At 30.9% G+C, this 20,252-nt stretch overlaps 3 protein-coding genes across 3 annotated transcripts; all 3 read right to left on the bottom strand.

Annotated features, from left to right (window-relative positions):
* Positions 1-4,387: 4,387 nt before the first annotated feature.
* Positions 4,388-5,284, bottom strand: LOC111395645 (protein NDR1-like). The gene has a single exon (XM_023021733.1). The coding sequence runs from the start codon at positions 5,266-5,268 to the stop codon at positions 4,471-4,473; it is 798 nt and encodes a 265-aa protein (XP_022877501.1). The 5' UTR covers positions 5,269-5,284; the 3' UTR covers positions 4,388-4,470.
* Positions 5,285-6,165: 881 nt separating this feature from the next.
* Positions 6,166-9,357, bottom strand: LOC111395644 (trafficking protein particle complex subunit 3-like). Its single transcript, XM_023021732.1, has 5 exons — positions 9,185-9,357; positions 8,976-9,073; positions 8,729-8,828; positions 7,200-7,382; positions 6,166-6,599 (listed from the first exon to the last, which is right to left on the bottom strand). The coding sequence occupies exons 1-5, from the start codon at positions 9,239-9,241 to the stop codon at positions 6,477-6,479; spliced, it is 561 nt and encodes a 186-aa protein (XP_022877500.1). The 5' UTR covers positions 9,242-9,357; the 3' UTR covers positions 6,166-6,476.
* Positions 9,358-18,508: 9,151 nt separating this feature from the next.
* Positions 18,509-19,264, bottom strand: LOC111396470. Its single transcript, XM_023022900.1, has 2 exons — positions 19,128-19,264; positions 18,509-18,883 (listed from the first exon to the last, which is right to left on the bottom strand). The coding sequence occupies exons 1-2, from the start codon at positions 19,221-19,223 to the stop codon at positions 18,611-18,613; spliced, it is 369 nt and encodes a 122-aa protein (XP_022878668.1). The 5' UTR covers positions 19,224-19,264; the 3' UTR covers positions 18,509-18,610.
* Positions 19,265-20,252: the final 988 nt, after the last annotated feature.

Genomic DNA, 20,252 nt, shown 5'->3' with positions numbered 1-20,252 from the left:
CCCATAGAAGCCTCCTGAGAATTTTTTCTCAAAATTTTTTTACTCTATGCGACAGTATAGAAATGTACTATGTGGTCGCATAGGTATATTCTGGGGGCCGATTCTGCAGTTTCTTTATACGACCGAAACTCTTTTGATAATCTAATTTTCACGCGATATAAATACCAAAAGACGTTCAGAAAGAGGCAGAACATATTGGAGGTAGAAGAACACTTCTTGGAGAGGATTTTGAGCGCAAGAACGAAGATTTAGACGAAGAGCTTCAAGATTTCCCAAGATTTGATAACCCGGTGATGTCTTTTATCCAAAATCTGATGTATTCTTTTATTTTAACCATGTTAGGCTAGATTTTCATGTGCTAGGATTTGCGATGAACCTTATATTATGAATCCTTAATCTTGAATTTTATTTATTTGATGTTAAAACATGTTTTTTTTTTAATTATTGAATGATTGACATGGATTCTATTTTCTCTACAATTATGTGCGCAATAGTTGTATGAGATTTGTGGCTTGTTTTACCCTCGAGAGATGGAAAATAAGTTAGACATTATGTTAATTGTCGTAAAGTTCGATAGGGGATATAAATATACCGTTATACTTTACGTAATCTTTAAGTATTCATAAATCTTTAATGCATTTTTATATGCTCCCATCCATCATAGAAATATAATCGGATCGCATGTGAAAATATGTTTAATTCTATTCGAGAGAGATTGTTAAATAAATTAGGAATATTGGTCTTCATAATTGAATCGTGTTGTCAATTTTATAAAATTCGAATTAAAGGGGATTGATATAAGGTGATTCAGGATCCTAGTATGCATTTCGTTATCATATTTTTAAAAAACTTGCATTTAGTTATAATCATGCATTTAATTTAGTTAATTTAAGCTTTATATTTATAAGTGGGTTATTAAATCATAATTTAGTTATCAAAAATATCAAGAATTTCTATTGTTTCGGTCAAGGCGACGATAGATAAAATTGAACTAATCAATCTCTGTGGGACGATATTCGGACTCATTTAATCCACTTTATTACTTGTTAATGTTCCCTTACACTTGCGGTAGTTTTAAATCGAAAGAAATAATTTCGTGAACAAATTTTTGGCGCCGTTGCCGGGGATTGAATTTAATTTTATTTTATTTCTCGAGACACTAATTTGAACTTCAATTTTTATTTTGTTAGTATAATTTTTTTTTATTTTAGGTTATCATCCTTTATTTTTGTTTTAGTTATTAAAATTGTTTGAATCTCAATGCTCGTACTGATTTTGTTTCTCAGATTTGCATGCCACGATCGACTGGAGGAGAATTGACTCCAGCTGATCTTGAAATCGAGCGCACATTTCATCGACTAAAAAGAGATCACCGAGAAGCACAAGTACAAATGGTTAACGAACTAAACAATCCCATTATTCAAGCTAATGAAGGAGAGGCAATGGATGAATGAAATGAGATTCTTGGAGATTTCTTGACTCAAGTAATTCAAAGTCAATCCAGCATAGCGTATCCACCGTTTGGGCAGCCAAATTTTCAGTTGAAGACCAATGTGATACAGCTATTTCAAAATGGACACCAGTTTTATGGCAAAGCCGAAGAGAATCCACATACACACATATCTCGATTTTTGGATATGTGTCAACATTTCAGATACCAAGAAATTTCCGACGAAGCTATTAGGCTAAGGCCGTTTCCACATACGCTGCGAGACAGAGCACTTGAATGGTTGGATTCACTTCCGGTTGCAAGTATCACTACATGGAACGAGTTGGTACACAAATTCTGCACAAAATTTTTCTCCCCAGCCAAGATAGTGAAGCTAAGACATGACATATCAGTATTCAGTCAAGGAGAAACCGAATCATTTGACGAAACTTGGAACATATTCAAAAACATGCTCCGGAAGTGTCCTCAACATGGGTTTGATAAAAAGACCCAAATCCGATTCTTCTACACAGGGTTACTTCCATACCACAAGAGCATGGTGGATTTAGCGTCAGATGGCTCAATATCCACACGAACAGTTGATGGGGCATTGGAATTATTTAAGAGAATGGCTACCACATCAGCCATGTGGTCTTCTGAGAGGGCGATTCCAAGGAAAACTCCGGGTGTCTACGAGGTAGATACTTATTCAGCAATATTTGCAAAAATCGAATCTCTGTATCACAAGGTGAAAAACATATCACAAGCAGCACAAGCTAAGAAGAGCAATTGTGAGTAATGTGGAGCTGAACATAAAACATCGGAATGCCCAATACTCATGCAAGGAATTGAGCAAGCAGACTATGCATAGTGGGGATAATGCCAACAACACAATCAATATGGAGAAGCTTTCAATCACAGTTGGATGAAGCATCCCAACTTCTCTTGGAGCAATCAGAATCAAAATAGGTCACAGTGACAATTTCAACAACAAGAGAAGAGGCCTCAATTGGAAGATATGATAGGAAAATTCATGAAGAAAGCCGAAGCTCCACTTCAAAATCAAAATGCAGCGATAAAAAATTTGTAAACTCAGATGGGGCAGTTGGCCAGCTTTTACAGCATTAGCTTACAGGTACGGACGGAAGTTATTATCACAAAGTTTAATATCTCCGGAGCGACTTTTCCAAGACTTTCTAGCACTTCTAATCACTGCATATACTATTGCAGAAGCAGGAAGCCTGACAAAAGATTTGTCAAGAGGAAGTAATGCTGTTCGTTCAGTTTTTGCAATACTTGACAGAAAGAGTGAGATTGATCCAGAGAACTTATGGCAAATTGATGCAATGAAGAATGATGTCGGGGCCGTGTGGAGCTAAGAAATGTGTTCTTTGCTTATCCATCAAGAGCTGACCAGTTGATACTAAAGGGCTCAACCTCAAAATTAGATCAAGAGCCACTATTGAATTAGTTGGCCAGAGTGTTGAGGGAAATCGACAATTATTGGACTCATTAAAAGATTTTACGATCCAATTAAGGGATAATGTTTATTGATGATAAGAGGAGTTCAGCTATCTGGAGGCCAGAAAGAAAGAGTAGCTTTGGCTCGTGCAATATTGAGGGACCCTACAATCCTACTGCTGGATGAAGCAACCAGTGCTCTAGATAGTGTATCAGAAAGCATGGTTCAAGAAGCACTAGAGAAGATGATGGGTGGTCGAACATGCGTTGTTGGGGCACATCAATTGTCTGCAATACAGAAATCTAATTCCGTTCCTGTGACCAAGGACGGAAAAGTTGTCAAACAAGGTTCACACTCTGATATACTCTCCGTGGGAAATGGCCAGCGCTCATTATTTGCTTGTTAAACTACAAGGTGGGAACTCTCCTTACCAGTAAAATGAAGCAGCTGGATCTAAACTAGTTGATTTCTCAGATACGTGTATCCTGTACTTAATGTCACCTGAGTTCTTGTAATGTAGAGGAAATCAGTACTCTTTACACTAGCAATTCTAGTTTGGAGATTTTCTTAAGCTGGCTTGCTATGCATATCGCCCTTCAAGCATGTAAGATGTCATCTATTTACAGTAGAACAATCTACTGTCGGATTCCCAAACCTGAAATCAAATTTGGATACTAAAATTTCATCCATATCAAGATATACTTATGAAATCCATTATATAAACAGTATTAAACTAAGCAAAAACTACCCCAATTTTTATCATAGAATGCGCTTATTATTCCATTTTCCCATTCTTCTACAATCCAAATTGATAGCTCATCTTTTTCTTGGATATAGGCAGAAAGGTAACCTCCACACAAAAGGATTACTATATATGGGCATTCATTTCGAAAGTGTACGCTTCTAGAAAACACAGAACTATTATACTACATGTCAAGCCAACTGTAAAGCAAAAATGTATATGCCCTTCCATAACTAAATTAAAATAGTAAAATTCATGAAACTGAAGTAGCAGTACCAATACCAAAAAAAGAATTTGTAGACTCACAATAAAGCAATTAGGACAGCATAAAATAAGCAGCAGATTAGTGTAGCAGCAGTTAATACAACCACAGCCATTCGCAACAATCAAGCATGTCGAAAAGGCTGTTTCCCTGTGGATGATGGTAATGAATTGAAACGGGAAAGGAAGGAGTATGGCTTGAATTGAAAGGAATTCATGAGGAATATGTGAACTTCTTTTTACAATACTACAACCAATTCATAAATTGTCTAACCTTCGATTAAAGTTAAGAGTAAGAAATACAGAGACACAATAGAACAACAACCAAGTTAGAGGGAGACGAAATTGATGCGACAAGAACTACAGAAGCAGAGATGAGTGGTTACATAATAAGTTCAAGAACTAAATGCAACCTGGAAATTGTTAAAGATGGGGTTGTGGATATCTGAAAATTCACTGGTTGGATAAGTTGTTACAGATGGATATGCAATTATATCTAACAAAGACACAACTATTTCAAAGAACCTCAAATCATAGAAGATTCTAGCCATGAATTAACCAAACAAAATATAAGATTTATAGCAAAAAGATTAAGAAGAAAGTGAAAATAACCACCCCAAATTCCAGTCTCAGCCTATGGCTCCTCTGATGGGGTGCGTTGGACTTGAGTTTAATACCCTTCTTATTCTTTTTCTTACCGGAGTCGTCCACCGGTATTTCCCCCTTCACAATCAGATTGTGTTTCTTTGTATAAAAAGACAAGATCTTGAACTTCACTCTAGTAGCCAATCCCGCTCGAAAAGACACCGGGGACCCATTTGAAACAGCCTCAAAAGCTGCCACCCATGGCACTCCGTTAGCCTCCACCAGCGCTTTCCGGCTGGTGTGCTTACCGTGACCCTGGTAGAACCCTGGCACTGTGTAGGTGGCTATAGGAAAGCTATAATTTTGATCATAAAAAAAGGTGAAATTTATGGGATCATAGTGTACGCCTTTGTCTTTCATCCCATTATCAAGCTTGATGTCAAAGAAAATGGTGTGGTTGTTCCTGGCGGCAGTGGAATTGTCGGTTTTGTTGAGTGCAGGAACAAAAAATTGCTGTACGGAGCAAGTGGGCTTTGAGGTACGTAGACTCAGCCACATGAAGAGAGCTGTTAAGCCTGAGGTGAATATGAAGCTGCAGCAACACTTGCCACATCTTCCGGCGTCGCTGCTCTCCGCCATTCTGGAAAATCTACTCGCGGTGGAGCGATATATGTGGTGGAAGTAAACAAGATCTAGCGCAGAAATTTCAAGGGAAATAGGAATGGAATCTCTTTGAGTGATGGCTTTGCACTGTATCGAATATAGCAAGTGAAAGTCAAGCAACGGCATGATCGAGTTGACTAAAAGTCTTTCTATTATCCAATTCAATTTTTTAATGTGGACAAATGAATTCCGTGTTTTACGTGGATCCATTACGTGTGAGATTTATAAAGGTGTAAAGGCGCGACAAAGAATCGAGGTTAAACTACAAACCTTACAAGATTAGTTTGTATAACACAATAATAGTTTTTTCAATTTTTAATATCAGTTTTAAGTTCAACAGGGATTAAAATTCTTTATCATTTTTAGAATATTTCAGCCCATTACAGTCCATTGGAGCCCACCATTCAGCCTTTCATTGAGTACAAGTACATTCTTTTCTAGCCATTTTCTAATTCCAACCTCCTTTGTTTGATTAAAGCATTGATTGGGTGGTTGGTCGGCTGGGAGTTAAAAAGAGAAAAATAAAAATAAACTTTTCATGCATCATGTTGTCATTTCTTTGGGGCTAAATCAAGGTCAATAATTAATTTTAACCACACATTTTAAGGATTTCACAATTTTTTAACTATACATTTTATCAATTTTTATCAAAATATGTTAAAAATTCGATTTTAATCTCCACCAAACCGAGGCTCAGTATTTAGGCACGTGAAGGGACATTTCCTCCCAGGCCTTCGAACCTAAGTGGGCCTTATAGAATATTATTATGAATATTTTGACTAAGCTTTAAAAGAAGTAATTTAAACTTACACAGATCATACACCGCGGTTTCGTTGTGGATGGTAGCAAACGTCAATTGGCATCTATTGTCTTCAAATTCATGTTTTCGCACTTTTTATTTTTAAGAAATATAATACTTACCTTTTTCAAAATTATTCATATAAGAATAAGGGTAGCCAAACATGCCTTACCCGGATAGTTTAGCTGGCACAATTTAAACCAACCCATATAGACTAATTCAAAATCCAAATTCAATGATCTCATCATTGCTTAATAATACAGTCATTTTACCCATAACTTCTGGATAACAATCACAGCACATTTCAGCCCAGATATCTATTTGGATAACATTATGATTTCCTAAAAATTTTAGGATGAAAGCCGAAGATTAACTTTTGAAATGCAAGCAATGCAACTATAATATTATCGAAACAATGACACAACCAAATGTCTACATTCGAAATTTGCATTTTTTAGTACCTTAGATCTAGAAAGAAGGGTAAATTTTTTTAAAAAAAATGACAGATTGGATCTGTAGAGGAAAAGGTAGAACATTACTCGTCGTCTTTGTATGGATACTCCTCGGGAACTTGCTTCAGAAGTTTCACCTGCAACTCAAATGCATCATCCCCTCTAAGCATATCTCGCAGCCATGTGACTTCAGTTTTCATTGACACCTGAAAAAAGAAAGTAAATTCTGTATCACCTTGGTTCGTGCTCAATATATACAAGAGGTTATTCTAACATAGTGGAGTTTTTCTATTCATCTTGATCTAGTGACATATTTCTGTCACTTCCCCCTTAGAAACCTGATCGCCCCCTTTTCTCCCAGATCTCTCCCTAATAAAGCTTTTATATCATAATAAATAGTTTTAATAGGGAGAAGTTCAACAATCAACATATTAAATGGCACATTTTACAAAAACAAATCAGATTCTCAATCATATAATGAAATAAACCAATTTATGAAAATGCATGTAGCAGATGGCCACTCCAGAAACATCATTTTTTTGGTTGAAGTTGCTTTTATTTTTGTCCAACTCACTTCCTTTTTTCTGTGAGAGTTTTTGGAAAATCCCCATGCATAGGTTTGCGATCTACATCAATTAATTGAAAGGTCCAAATGCTCAACTCTGTAATAAGTTGTTAGAATTAAAACACATTCTCAATCATATAATGAAATAACCAAATTTTTGAAGAGGCATGTAGGAGATGACAAATCCAAAAAACATCATATATAGCAAGGATAAGATGTTCATAGAGGAAAGACAGCTCACCATCTCGAGAGCCCCTCTGATAACTCCACTTAAAATGTTGCAATAATATAGACCTTGACACGTATCAGGAAGCTCAACAAAATCTACAAGAGGATTATCCTCCAATATTATACTGCAGGTTGTTCCCTCAGCATCCCAGTTGGAGACTGATGCAGTAACTCCCAGGAACATTTTGAATCCTACCTGTTCATAAGACATCTTAATAATGTCCTTAATGAACCAAACATTCCAAAATAGATGCTCAAAAGGGCAATTAATACAGAAGAAACCAATTCAAAATGCTTTAATAACATGAAACTGCGCTGCTGAACATGTTAGCCTAATATAGAGGGATAGGATGTCAAATGGAGAGGGCCAGTGAATGAATAATTAACTTGAAACTGACAGTATGTTTGCAACAACTCAATATTTCGATATGTAAGAACTTTTTCGCCCCATCTATTTCATTCTCAAAATACTACAGGAAGGGATATTCAACATTTTTTCCCAACCTAGTATACACATTGTCCAAAAGAGGCATTCAATTAAACGAAGTTACCACACCGTGGCCATATGAAGTAAGTCCTAGTACTGTATATGGGTAAAATAACCAAAATGATATTTGTTGCGGTTCAACTTTCGAATTACAAAAATAATAAAATGATCTACTAAGGAGGTAAATGCTACATTGACATAGTCATTGATGAGGATACATAAAACATTTTGGCATTCATTAAAAAAAGTGCCTATAAACTCTAAGGTGTGGAAACACATTTTTCAAGATTATCAGCTCTCAGGGCTAATTTGAGAACATATGCAGTTATTTATTCAGACAAAGTTGCTATATTGTCCTGGGTATAAAGTTCTAATGTTATCCTCTTTTTCCAGCAATGTCAAGTGTATGTTATTAACATACAATAAGATGGGTTCATAGCTCCTGTGTGTATCTTACATACAAAATCTATGTGAGCAGATTCAGCATCCTGCAAATTGGAGCAATATTACAGACCTTTCTAGACTTCAATAAGCTGTTCTCGAGGGACCAGCAATCCAATAACTCACCAACCTTCCCAGGCACGACTCGGAAGAATTTAAACATTTAAAAAAGAAAATGCCTGAATTCAGAAGTCACTTTACAGTTTAATAGCAGATGATTATGACACCAGTTGATCTAGATCGTCTTTACTTCAGAAAAGATGTAAACTCCCCTTTTAGTAACCAAAAACAGAAGTACATAACTGGGATTAGAACACTCCTATTGCATTCTTTAGCAGTCTACTTTCAAGTCATTAGTTGATTAGTAACATTTTGACCTCATATAAAACACAATGTATCTTATCATTTTCCCCCCTCAAAAATTCAATGAGATCATACTCATACTGCAATTTATCTTTACTTTTATCTCCTTCTCCAGGTTACTGATACTGAGGCCCAAAGTCTGTACCGTTCTAAAGCTACAATCCAAAATTCAGGAAAGCTGAAATTCCTAAACCTGATGCAATATGAAATTTAACAGTAACTAATCAAAACAAATAGTACGAGTACACCACCTTGGCAATGACTTCAGCTGTTTCCTTAAAATCAACACACCTCGATACATTAGATTTCGCGAGAAATTCATCCACTAGCCGGACCCCTATATTATAGCCCCTGCAATAAACACAAGTACTCGAAAGTTAAGGCATAAATACCACTTCAGGTAATCAAATAATCATGAAAAAGGAGTTTATTTGCTACGTAAATTCTCAAAATCTTTGCTTTCAATAAGAATTTTAAATCAATTAAAGAATCAATCACATTTGATCGAGCTGTTTGTTGACCTCCTCCACCTCCTCCAGATCGGTGAGAAGCTGACGCACCATAGCACCATATGTCAGAGTGAAGAGCTCCGCATTCTACAAATATTTTACAACACTAATTAACCAAGTTTACACCAAATTGAACGGTACTGCGATCAGGTCAAACAGTAAAAATTAGGGTTGATTGTTTTGAGAAATTATACTTACCACGCGTTCAACGCTAGCGAAAATAGCATCGCCGGACCTTGGAGCAACGGGAGCCATGGAGAAAATTCAGATTTCTTTTTTGCTTTACTAGCTGTGAAATTGAAGATCCGAGTGAGAACAGAGTACCGATGAAAGTGAACGCCTTTTGAAAGCGCGTGGCAGTGAACTGAAAGCGTGATGCAGTACATAAATCGCTATATATATTTGGTGCATCGCTTAGGCGACGATTTATAATTTGTTTATTATCGATCAAATTATTTTTATTCACACGAATTTAAATTAATTATAAAAAAACTCTCTCGTGTGAAAAAGGGGAAATATATGAAAATAACCTTTTCAAAATGGTTTGGATATTACATAACAATGCATCATAATATAGAACTTTTCTATTTTAGTCCTTAAAATTAAATACTGGTTAAATTTTGATTTTTTTATTAATATTTTTATTTGATTTATTTGATTTTTGTTCTCTCTAAATAGCCCCCTAATTGGTATCAGAGCCATAGAGATCATGTAAATTAAAATAAGAAAAATAGATAATTACTGGTGTTTAAAAGAAGAAAAATATAGTTATATATTTTTAAAATCTATTCATAATAAATTAAAAATAATGACTTTGATAATAATTAAAGAACTTCCTAAAGAAATAAAGGAACAAATATTAGAAAAAATAATAATAGAAAAAATAAAAGATATTTATACATATGAAAAAATTATTAATATATATGAAGATGAAGAAAATAATTTATATTATAAAGAAAAATATGAGCACAATTGATAATACACATCAAAAATTGAATAAATTACTTCTAAAACTGGATAAAATATAAGAAGAAATGAGAAATATAATGTTAATACCAGAAGGAATGAAAATACCAAATAATAGACAATTAACAAAATTAAAATGTGAAAGAGAAAAACTTGAGAGCAAATATTTTACTATAGTAAAAGAAGAATTTGTAGATCCAGAAACAACTGGGAGAAGATTAAGAAAAATAATAGATAAAAAAGAAGATAAAAAATGAAAATTAACTTATGAGTTAAAAATAAGAAAAAATTAAGATGTCAATAAGTGAATATATGGAAGAATTAAAATCATTAATAAAAATGTTAATAAATGATGTACAAGATTTGAGAAATGAAGTAAAAGAAACAAGAAACGATATAAATATATTAAAAATAAAAATTAGAGAATTAAAAGAAAATAATAAGAATAAAGATAAGAAAATAGGTAAAAAAAAAAAATTATAGAAAAAGAGATGACTCGACTAGAAAAGAAACATATAAAAAATATATATAGTAATAGAAACAAAGGTATGGATGATGAATTTAAAAAGAATATATTACCAAAAATACTAGAAGAAGAAGAAGAATTTAGAGAAAAATCATTAGGAAAATTAAAAGTAGAAAAAAAAAGATGAGTGAAGAATTAGATTTGTTAATAGAAAATTTTGATCAATTAAGTTTAACTGATATAAGTGAATACCAAGTTTTAATGAATACTTGAGGATGACCTAATCCAGCGAAAATTTCAAAACAAGAATTACATGATACAGATGAAAGCTATGCACCTATATATAATAAACCATATAGACAATTCTATAATAAAGTAAGAGATAGACAACCATCTAAAGGAAATAAATATAAAGATAGGTTTGAATTAAATGATAATTATGATAAACCAATTAATCATGGAGGAACAAAACTAAATTTAAATTGTAAAATAGATACTAAAAAAGTCTTATTAACTTGGGCAGATTCAATGATATTATTCTTTTTATATAACAAAGATGACACATGGAAAAATATTGAAAGAAGAATAGATTTCTTAATAGCATCATTTGAAGAAGATGTTAGAAATTGGTAGGAAGAATAAACAATGATACAAAAACATTAATAAAAAGAAATATACAAACAGAAATAATCAAATCAGATAGACAAGGTATGAAAAAATTAGTGGAATTTATTTTAGATGAATTTTTAGGAGAAAATTGGATAAGAAATGTTGAAGAGGAATCAATAAGAGAAAATGATAATGATAGAATAAAATTAATAAATTTAACAATATGTGATATGTGTAAAATTAAAGAATATACTTGTGAATTTAAAAATTACTATTATGTTCAATTTTATAGTAATGAAAATCAAGAAGTATACCAAGACATGTATTATAATAAGTTACCAGGTTCATGTGGAATATATTTTAAAATAGAATTTGAAAAATATATTAGAGATAATGTTGGAATACCTAAAACTTTAGGATCAAAAATAAAATTTTTATTTAAAAGACTTGCATATATATGTCAACAAAGACAATTAATGAAAAATCAGGAAAATTAACTAAAATATGTTTTGAAAATATGGAAACTCCTGTGCAATGAGGATGTAATCCTGAAAGAAGAGTTAATAAAAGAAAATATAAAAATAAAAAATTTAAAAAATTTAGAAATTTTAATAAAAAATATATAAAACTTAGAAAAATGTATTATAAAAGAAAAAATAACCCATATAAACATCAGAAAAATAAGAATTATAAAAAAAGTAAAAGTTAATGTAAATAATTGTGGAGAGATAAGTCATATAAACTCTGATTGTGATAAAAAGAAAGTTAGAATATTAAAAAAAATATTTAGAAATAAAAGATGAATTAAGTGAAATATCAGATATTGAAGAATACTATGATCAAGAAGTATATATAAGTGAAATAGAATATGAATCAGGATCTGAATAAAGAGATTGAAGAAATAGAAAGTAATAATATAAATATACAATAATATGAAAGAATAGAAGGATATAGTTTAAAAGTTACTTTTGATAATGATAAGTTTAGAAAATTACAAAAATTATCGTTAGACTTAAAATTAGGAAAATGAGAAGTCTTTGATAGAATTTGGAAAAGAAAAAGAATAGCAATAAATGAATATCACAAAATAGAAAAAACCATATATGTAAGAACAACTTATGGACAACATAAATTAAATATTTTAACAAAAGATACAGTTGATGAACTATTAACAAAGATTAGTAAAAAATAAAGTGAAAAAATCCAATATGTTTACTTAGTAAGAATACAAATAATGTTTAAATCATTATTTAGAGAAGGGATAGATTCACCCTTAACTATAACTTTACACGATGGAAAAATAATAAATTTAAAAGATAATCATTTAGGAACAATAGAAGGAAATTTAGCATATCAAAAAAATTATGTTTACATGTTATCTAAAATATTGTGTATCATTAAAAGATAGAAATTTTAATGAAATTTTAGGACTACATTTCAAGTTTCATAGAGATGATATTATGCAACCAGGTGATCAAATTATGATTATAGAATATAGAGCTTTATACACATTTACCAATTCTAATTATAGGAATATTTATTCCAATAAACCATATATTGAAGTTCATAAAGAATGTAAAGACATTAGTAAAATAATAGTACTAAATAAACAAATAAGTTTAATTTTAGAAAAATATGAATTTAGTATAACAAAAAATAAACCTGAAATAACAAAATTAAATGAAGGAGAATGTTCTAATAACATAACATTTAAGGGCGAAAAATTAATTAAAAGATCAAAATGTTTTAAAATACCTAATAAAAATTAATTAGAAGAAATCAACAACATAAAAGAAGTAAAACTGTATAGGAATGCTGGAAATATGAAAATAGAAGGAGAATATTATAATGGTAGAGAAAATATAAGTGGACCAAATATATTAATAGATACAAGAGTTAGTGAATGTCATATAACTTCAATTAGAAACAAAGGATTAATAACTCATAAAACTGAATCGTGTGTAAACTTTGATGAACAAGTACATATAACAGATTTAGAAGTTAAAGTACCAATAAAAATAGGAGGAATAGATCTTTTAGCACTATGTTACATAGATAGAAGTATGAATATAAACCCTCATATACTTTTAGAAATGAGTTTTCTAAACGGATTAGAAGATTATAATATAAAAAGAGAAGGATTATATATTGTTCATAATGGACAAACTACATTATGTAAAAAGAATTAGATGAATAATCAGATAAGTTTTCCATTAGCCGTGTATATACAAATTACTATTGTAGAAACTAATATAACAACTTGTGCTTTAATAGATATAGGAAGTGATATAACAATATTTAAAAGTTTTTTAATAAAATTATGGAATAATAATAGTAATATATAAATAACTGGTGTTACAGGAGAAAGTACTCAAATGATTAATAGTACTAATAAAATTAATATAATTCTTGGAAGTAAACAAGTAACAATAAATAAAATTTATAAATATGATAAATTAGAATGTGATATATTATTAGGAAACGATTTCATACAACAATTTCAATTTTATAAACAAAATAATTATATGATAATGCTACAAACACCTTGTGGACACTTATTAAAAAATTTTAGAGAATTTAAAACCTATAGAGTTCAGCCAGCCCAGCGTAGTGATAAATGGGAGAAAAAATCAATTCTTAATAATGAAATAAAAAATAAAAGAATATTATATAAAAAGGTTCTAAAAACAGGAATATAAATGAATATAGAAAAAATCATTGAACAATTAGAAAATGTTTATGGAGAAAATTCATTATTATTTTGGAAACCATATCACCTAAAAGTTAAAATAGGATTAACAGAAAATGTTATAATAAGAGTAAGACCAATGATGTATACAATAGAAGATACACAAGAATTTAAAAATCAGATAAAAGAATTATTAGAACAAAAATTTATTAGACCTAATAATGGACCTCATAGTAGTCCAGCTTTTATAGTTATGAAACACTCTGAACAAGTTAGAGGAAAAGTTAAAATGGTTATAAATTATAAAGAATTAAACAAATATACTAAATTTGATGGTTACTTTCTACCAAATAAAGAAGTACTAATAAATTTTGCAAAAGAAAAACAATATTATTCTAAATTTGATTGTAAATCAGAATTTTGGTAAGTAAAAATGGAAAAAGATAGTATACAATATACTGCATTTAGCACACCTCAACGAAAATATGAATGGTTAGTTATGACATTTGGTTTGAAAAAGGCACCACAAATATATCAAAGAAAGATGGATAATATATTTAAAAAAATTTAATGAATTTCTAATAGTTTATACTGATAATATATTAATATGTTTTAATAGTAAAGAGGAGCATATAAATCATTTAATCAAATTTATTAATGAATGTAAAAAAGAAGGAATTGTACTATCTAAAAAGAAACCTATAATAGAAAAAGAAGAGATAGATTTTCTTGGATTATCAATAGATAAAAGAGGGATAAAATTACAGACTCATATATCCAAAAAGATAGAAAGTTTTCCAAATAAATTAGAATCCAATGAACAAATTCAAAATTTTTTAGGACGTTTAAATTATACAAAAGGGTTTATTGAAAATCTTTCTAAGAAAAGATATAAAATTCAAGTTTTACTTAAAAAAATAAATACAAAAGGATGGAATGAAGCACATACAGAAATAGTTAAATCATTAAAAGAAGAATGTAAAAATTTACCAAAATTAAGATTACCAGATGGAAAAGATAATTTGGTTGTTAATACTGATGTCTCAGATAAATATTGGGCAGCAATATTAAAAACAGATCTTAATGAAATTTGTAAATACTCAAGTGAAACCTTTAACGAATCAGAAATAAATTATACGACTCATGAAAAAGAATTACTAGCAATTATCAGAGGAATAAAAAAGTTCTCATTGTTTTTATTATCCAAAAAATTTATTGTTGAAACTAATAATTCTCAAGTTGTAGGATTAGTCAAGATTAAGTTACCCTCAGAACCACAATACAGAAGACTTCATAGATGGCAAACTTATTTAGCATTTTATAATTTTGATATTGTCCATATTAAAGGAGTTAATAATTTTCTTGCAGATTTTCTCAGCAGAAACATAGAATTTTTTTGATGGATAAAGTCAAGGTCATGGAGTTATACCAATCTATTATACATATACAAGAAATGACAAATTTTCTTAAAGAAGAATTTGAAGATATAAGTTCTGGAGCAACCCAGATTTCAGAGATGTTTAACTCAAATATGAAAATATTGTTGAATATCACTACCGAGCATCATAAATATGCCATTAAACTCAAAAATCAAGTTGATGCTATTGCAGCACAACTAAAAAATATATTGTTTGAAACAGATATACCAAAGAGCTCAAAAAATGAGTTTTTCAAATCAATACCAAACAGGGACAATTGGAAACAGCAGTGGATCCAGACGTGACAACATACCACTGATAATAAAGGAAATTCCTTTTTTGTATCATCAACTAAGAAAGTTATGATACATGGAGATAAAAGAGATACCAAAACAATCAACATCATAGACCAAGAAGATAAAATCCCTTTAGATCCAAACGAAGAAAAATATGCCGAAATAGTCAAAATCGCTTATGAAATAAAAATAAGTGATTCATATTTCATTTCTTCGGAAAATAATGTTTACCCCATAATAACAGCCATGGAAAGAGGTGACCCTTCATCTATAAAAATCATGACAGACTGTGGATTCATGGATTTGATTTATCCAGGAAAATTTTTTATTGAAATTTCAAAATTTGATGACATATTCATTAAAGAAGTATCAAGATTTGCCAAGAGAAGGAAGATATTTTTAAAAGTTTATTCAATCAATCCAGAATATGATGGAGTTGTTTACTATTAAGTTGAATACATAATCTTAATTGGATATGTTGCAGTCAATTTCCAAATTGATGTTACGGAGAATAATAGAAAAGTCCCAACAGTGACAAAATCATGGATCAGGCATAGAAGAGCACTTGGAATTCTCGTGCCTGTGCCAATATGAAAACTAGACGTTGGTATTCAATGGAGGATATGCAAAATCAAAAATTTTAAAAGACTATATTACAAGATTTGATATACATCAATTTCCAGGATGTCATGCCACTATAAAAAAATTCTGCCAGCCAAGGGAGTGCTCCAACTGCATATGAAGAAATGAAAGAAGAAGACAAAGCACATTTTGACAAAGGTGTATGAAGGACAATAATATTACATGTAAAGACATTAAAGATAAAGAGCAATAATAGAAAAATACGCTTTTTAGATAGAAAAGTTGAACTAACATGTGAATATGTAGGCCCAAGGAAGAAAATAGAGAGGCAAGAGTGCCTTTGTTAATGTAATCAATGATGTAATAGAGTCTCATAAACTTGTTTAAATAGAGACATTACCATAGTAAGATCTCATCTCATCTTATCTTGAATTCTCGAGTTGTAAGCAAGAGCTCATTCTCAGTTGGAAAAATCAGTTTTTTCTGGAAATCCCTTCATACCAAATAAAAGTCTTGTATCAATCCTGATAGAAATAAAATTTCAATATTTTAATATCAATATGAATGTCTAAATCTTTTTCCCATAGATTTTTGAAAGATCTAATAGAAAATTTCCTTATTATTTTAACAAAAAGAGAGTTTTTTTTAACAGAAGTTTAGAATTTTATTCTTTAGAAGTTGATGTAGTGAGAGCAAGTAGCTGAAATAGTAACAATTCCGTGAAGACAGGAGGCCGTTGAAGGAAGCAATTTACAAATTTAGAGTTCGAAGGTCACTTGATTCTGAGAATACAAGTCTAGATCAAACCTAAGGTAAAACTATTAAACTTTTGCTAAAATTAGAATGAATCTTTTTAAGATCTTAAAAGAATCGTAGGGACAATTGCATGATGATTATTTTGATAAATGCCAGGATATACAGTTGAAGGATTAGATAATTTATTAGAAAAAATGTTAGAAGAAATAAAGAATATTATATCTCAATTAAAAAATACAAATTTACCATTTGAAGAATATAGTACTTTAATTAGAAAATATGAGATGAATGTTGCAAATTATTCTTATTTATTAGATCATAGAATGATTTTATATTCAAATATCCAAAATAGAGTAAACCGAGGATAAAATGTTTAAAAGATTAGGACATATGTTGCAACATAGAAAGAATCATTTCATTAAGGATAATATAGACATTTTCATAAAAATGAATAGTAACATGTCAAATAGAAAAATCTCTCGTGAAAAAGATTATAAATTTCACAATGAATGTTATGAAGTCATTTGCATTGTTGCATTGAGCCACATGACTCTGACCTTTATCACAATTGAGACCATATCTATCGTCTCGATTTACATTTTGACATATTAAAATTGTAGTGCATTGTCATGACTGTGCCCTGCTAGAAGTCCAAGGCCCATGTGGCCCTGGATGAGGAGACTTATTTGTCATGATTTTATTGCAATGACAACAAAATTTGGACAATGTTCAAGAAATTAATTAATTTCAGTCACGATCATTAAATAATATCAATTTTACCATCAATGATAAACAATTTAAGTTTGTAAGTTGTCTATGACAAATTTAAGTTTGCTAAAAGTTGATAAAAGCTGATGAGTCTCATAAACGGAATAAGAAATGTATGAATAAAAATGAAATTTCATCAATTTTTTAACAAACAAAAGATTTAACATATAAGCGATTAGTAAACTCCATAATATTTGCACTCGTGTGAATTCTATATTTTGTCTTTCAAAAACTCGAGATGTTATTATAAAAGGGTTAGCAGAATTGCATCTGCATAGTTCATCTTTAACTACATGCAATTAAGTTGCTCAACTTCGATTATTTGCAAATCCGACCATTCCATGCTATCGGCATATTAAATTAATTGGATTGCGATGTTAAATTTAGGAACATGGTTAACATAGTGGATTACATGTGCATTGAAAGTAATTGAAGTTCAATGAAAAGTTAAGCCCTTATTCGGTAGAATTAAAAAAATATATTTTAATCTAAATTAAAGTCAACAATTAATTTTAACTTTATATTTTATAAGACACATAATTTTTCAACTACATTTCATTAACTTTTATCAAATTCTAATTTTAACCTCTCCAACAAATAGGGGCTAAATTTGGACGACCCAATTGAAATTTAATATAAGATTTTAGTGATTAAAAAAAATTACTTAAATTTGTACACAAATCAAAATTGTATGACTTGATTGCACAAAATTACATATTGATGATCCAAACACGATCAAAGTTCAATGTCTCACATTGCATTATACTTATGAGCCCACAAAAAATTAAGGGAAGATAGTTGTAAACATCCGAAGTTTTCTTGAGTGTAGCTAAACTCATAACGAGTCGAGCTACCACTAATCTTGATATTTTCTCTATTTCTATTTTTATTTTTTTTAAATTTCCATACAAATCACGTCTATTATTCACTAATGTATTTATCATATTGGCATTGCCATATAGATTGTAAAAGTTCTGCAACAAATAAAACCACAATTTATTTGATGAGCTAACATTGTCTTGTTTGTTTACATTATGCAAATTGCTTATTTTCAAGCATGATCCTTATTTCCATCTAACAAAAGAAAAAAAAACAAAAAATATTACTAGAAACCGGTTCTTCATTCATCCCCCTTTTGTGGAAGTTTCCTTTGCCCGGAGGTTCCTTGTACCGCTCCTTGACGGATTCTACTTCGGAATCGCCCACGGTGGCCTCCTCGACGCCATCTTGCGCCTCCTCTACCGTCTGACTAGTAACCTCTCGTCGGCTTTTCTCTTCGCCCACTCTTTTGAATTCCTCAGCTGTCGACGGAGCTCTCTCCTCGGTGCCATGCCAGTGGCCGAATCTCTAATGATTCCAAACAATTTACCATAAATATTCATAAAACTCAAACTTGAACATGACAAAAATCTTTTAGGGTTAAGTAATCAAGTTTTCATTAAGTTGGCTTACGATATATCAAAAACAGCATAAGAAGAATAAAAAATAATTTGGAACAACTAATAAGCAGACTAATAAGAAGCATAAAATTGAATTATAATTCAAATGAAAAGTGCTTTTAATCTAAAGATAATTACAAGTAAGTAATTACCCTTATGTTCATGGGCACATATGCAGTGAGGCGTTTCATTTTTGATGCCTGTGAGGAAGTGTAGAGGGATAAAATATGGCTTCCCATGATTTTCATTTTCAGTGCGAAAAAAGGAAAGAAAAACTATGTTAAAAGAGTTGAAGGAAGAAGAAGACGATTTAAAATGGATAAAAATTGGATTTACATATCAGTTTTGGGGTATCCTAGACACGTGGCAGCCCCACAGAGTTGCTGTCTCTTGTCCATGCAAATATGATTTTTTTTTTCATCAGTTAATGAATTAGTGGAGCCATCTTTGACTAGACGCTTGCATAAAATATCTCTTTCCACCATTTTTAAATTTGACCTGCTGCCCTCCTGATGAAGATGAAATATGATGAATTATTGTATTTGGCCGGGGTCAAGGCCGGCATGTGATTGTCGGGGCTCGAGGCGAAGTCCAAAAATTAAGCCTTCAAAATCAACATAAATGTAAAATTTAGCGATCTATTATGCAATATATTGTTAACTTAAAATTTAAGATTAAAATAACAAACAAATATCTCAATCATTTTACAATTAATGAAAAAACTAATTTTCTTTTCCTTTTCCTTCTTTTAATATAATAATAAAAAAAAACTTTGGACCAACATAGACCCTTTGTGGTTTTGGGCCTGAGGCACAGGCAAATGGATCAGCCCTGGCCGGGGCCCAAGAAGCACGGATCAAATATGATTTGTATTTGATGATTTATATTTGGGTTGTGCTAGATCGATGCCACATCGTTCTCTTGCTCACGGTCATGTTCGAACAACTTTTTCCTTTATAATTTAATTGCTTTTATTTTGAAAATCTACACGGAATGGTTAATAACTTTGGACTTGAAATTTTAGGGGTATTTCTTGTATCTTCGATTTTTCATTGGGTCAAAAAAAAAGTTCTTCAAGTAAACGACAATGGGAGATTGTCTTTAGACTTATTAGAATTGGTATTCTATCAAATTTGAGCTATCAAATGTGGTTCAAGTAATGAAAGATGTTTTCCTTTATTTACAGCTAAAAAGTTGTTCTAACGAGATAACAGGTAACAATATGGTGTAAGATTGAGGATGAATTTTCATCAACTCAAAGAGAATGATACAAAAAA

The sequence above is a fragment of the Olea europaea genome, chromosome 6, assembly GCF_002742605.1.
Source record: "Olea europaea var. sylvestris chromosome 6, O_europaea_v1, whole genome shotgun sequence".
NCBI classification, from domain to species: Eukaryota; Viridiplantae; Streptophyta; class Magnoliopsida; order Lamiales; family Oleaceae; genus Olea; species Olea europaea.
The sequence above is the reverse complement of the archived record's forward strand: the minus strand, read 5'-3'. Positions and strand labels throughout refer to the sequence as shown.

Coding starts and splice junctions, on each gene's coding strand:
- LOC111396470 (XM_023022900.1), bottom strand. CDS start 19,223: ATGAAAATCATGGGAAGCCATATTTTATCCCTCTACACTTCCTCACAG. Junction 18,884..19,127: donor ATGTGCCCATGAACATAAGG/GTAATTACTTAC, acceptor TGGAATCATTAG/AGATTCGGCCACTGGCATGG.
- LOC111395644 (XM_023021732.1), bottom strand. CDS start 9,241: ATGGCTCCCGTTGCTCCAAGGTCCGGCGATGCTATTTTCGCTAGCGTT. Junction 9,074..9,184: donor TCGCTAGCGTTGAACGCGTG/GTAAGTATAATT, acceptor AAATATTTGTAG/AATGCGGAGCTCTTCACTCT. Junction 8,829..8,975: donor AACAAACAGCTCGATCAAAT/GTGATTGATTCT, acceptor TGTTTATTGCAG/GGGCTATAATATAGGGGTCC.
- LOC111395645 (XM_023021733.1), bottom strand. CDS start 5,268: ATGCCGTTGCTTGACTTTCACTTGCTATATTCGATACAGTGCAAAGCC.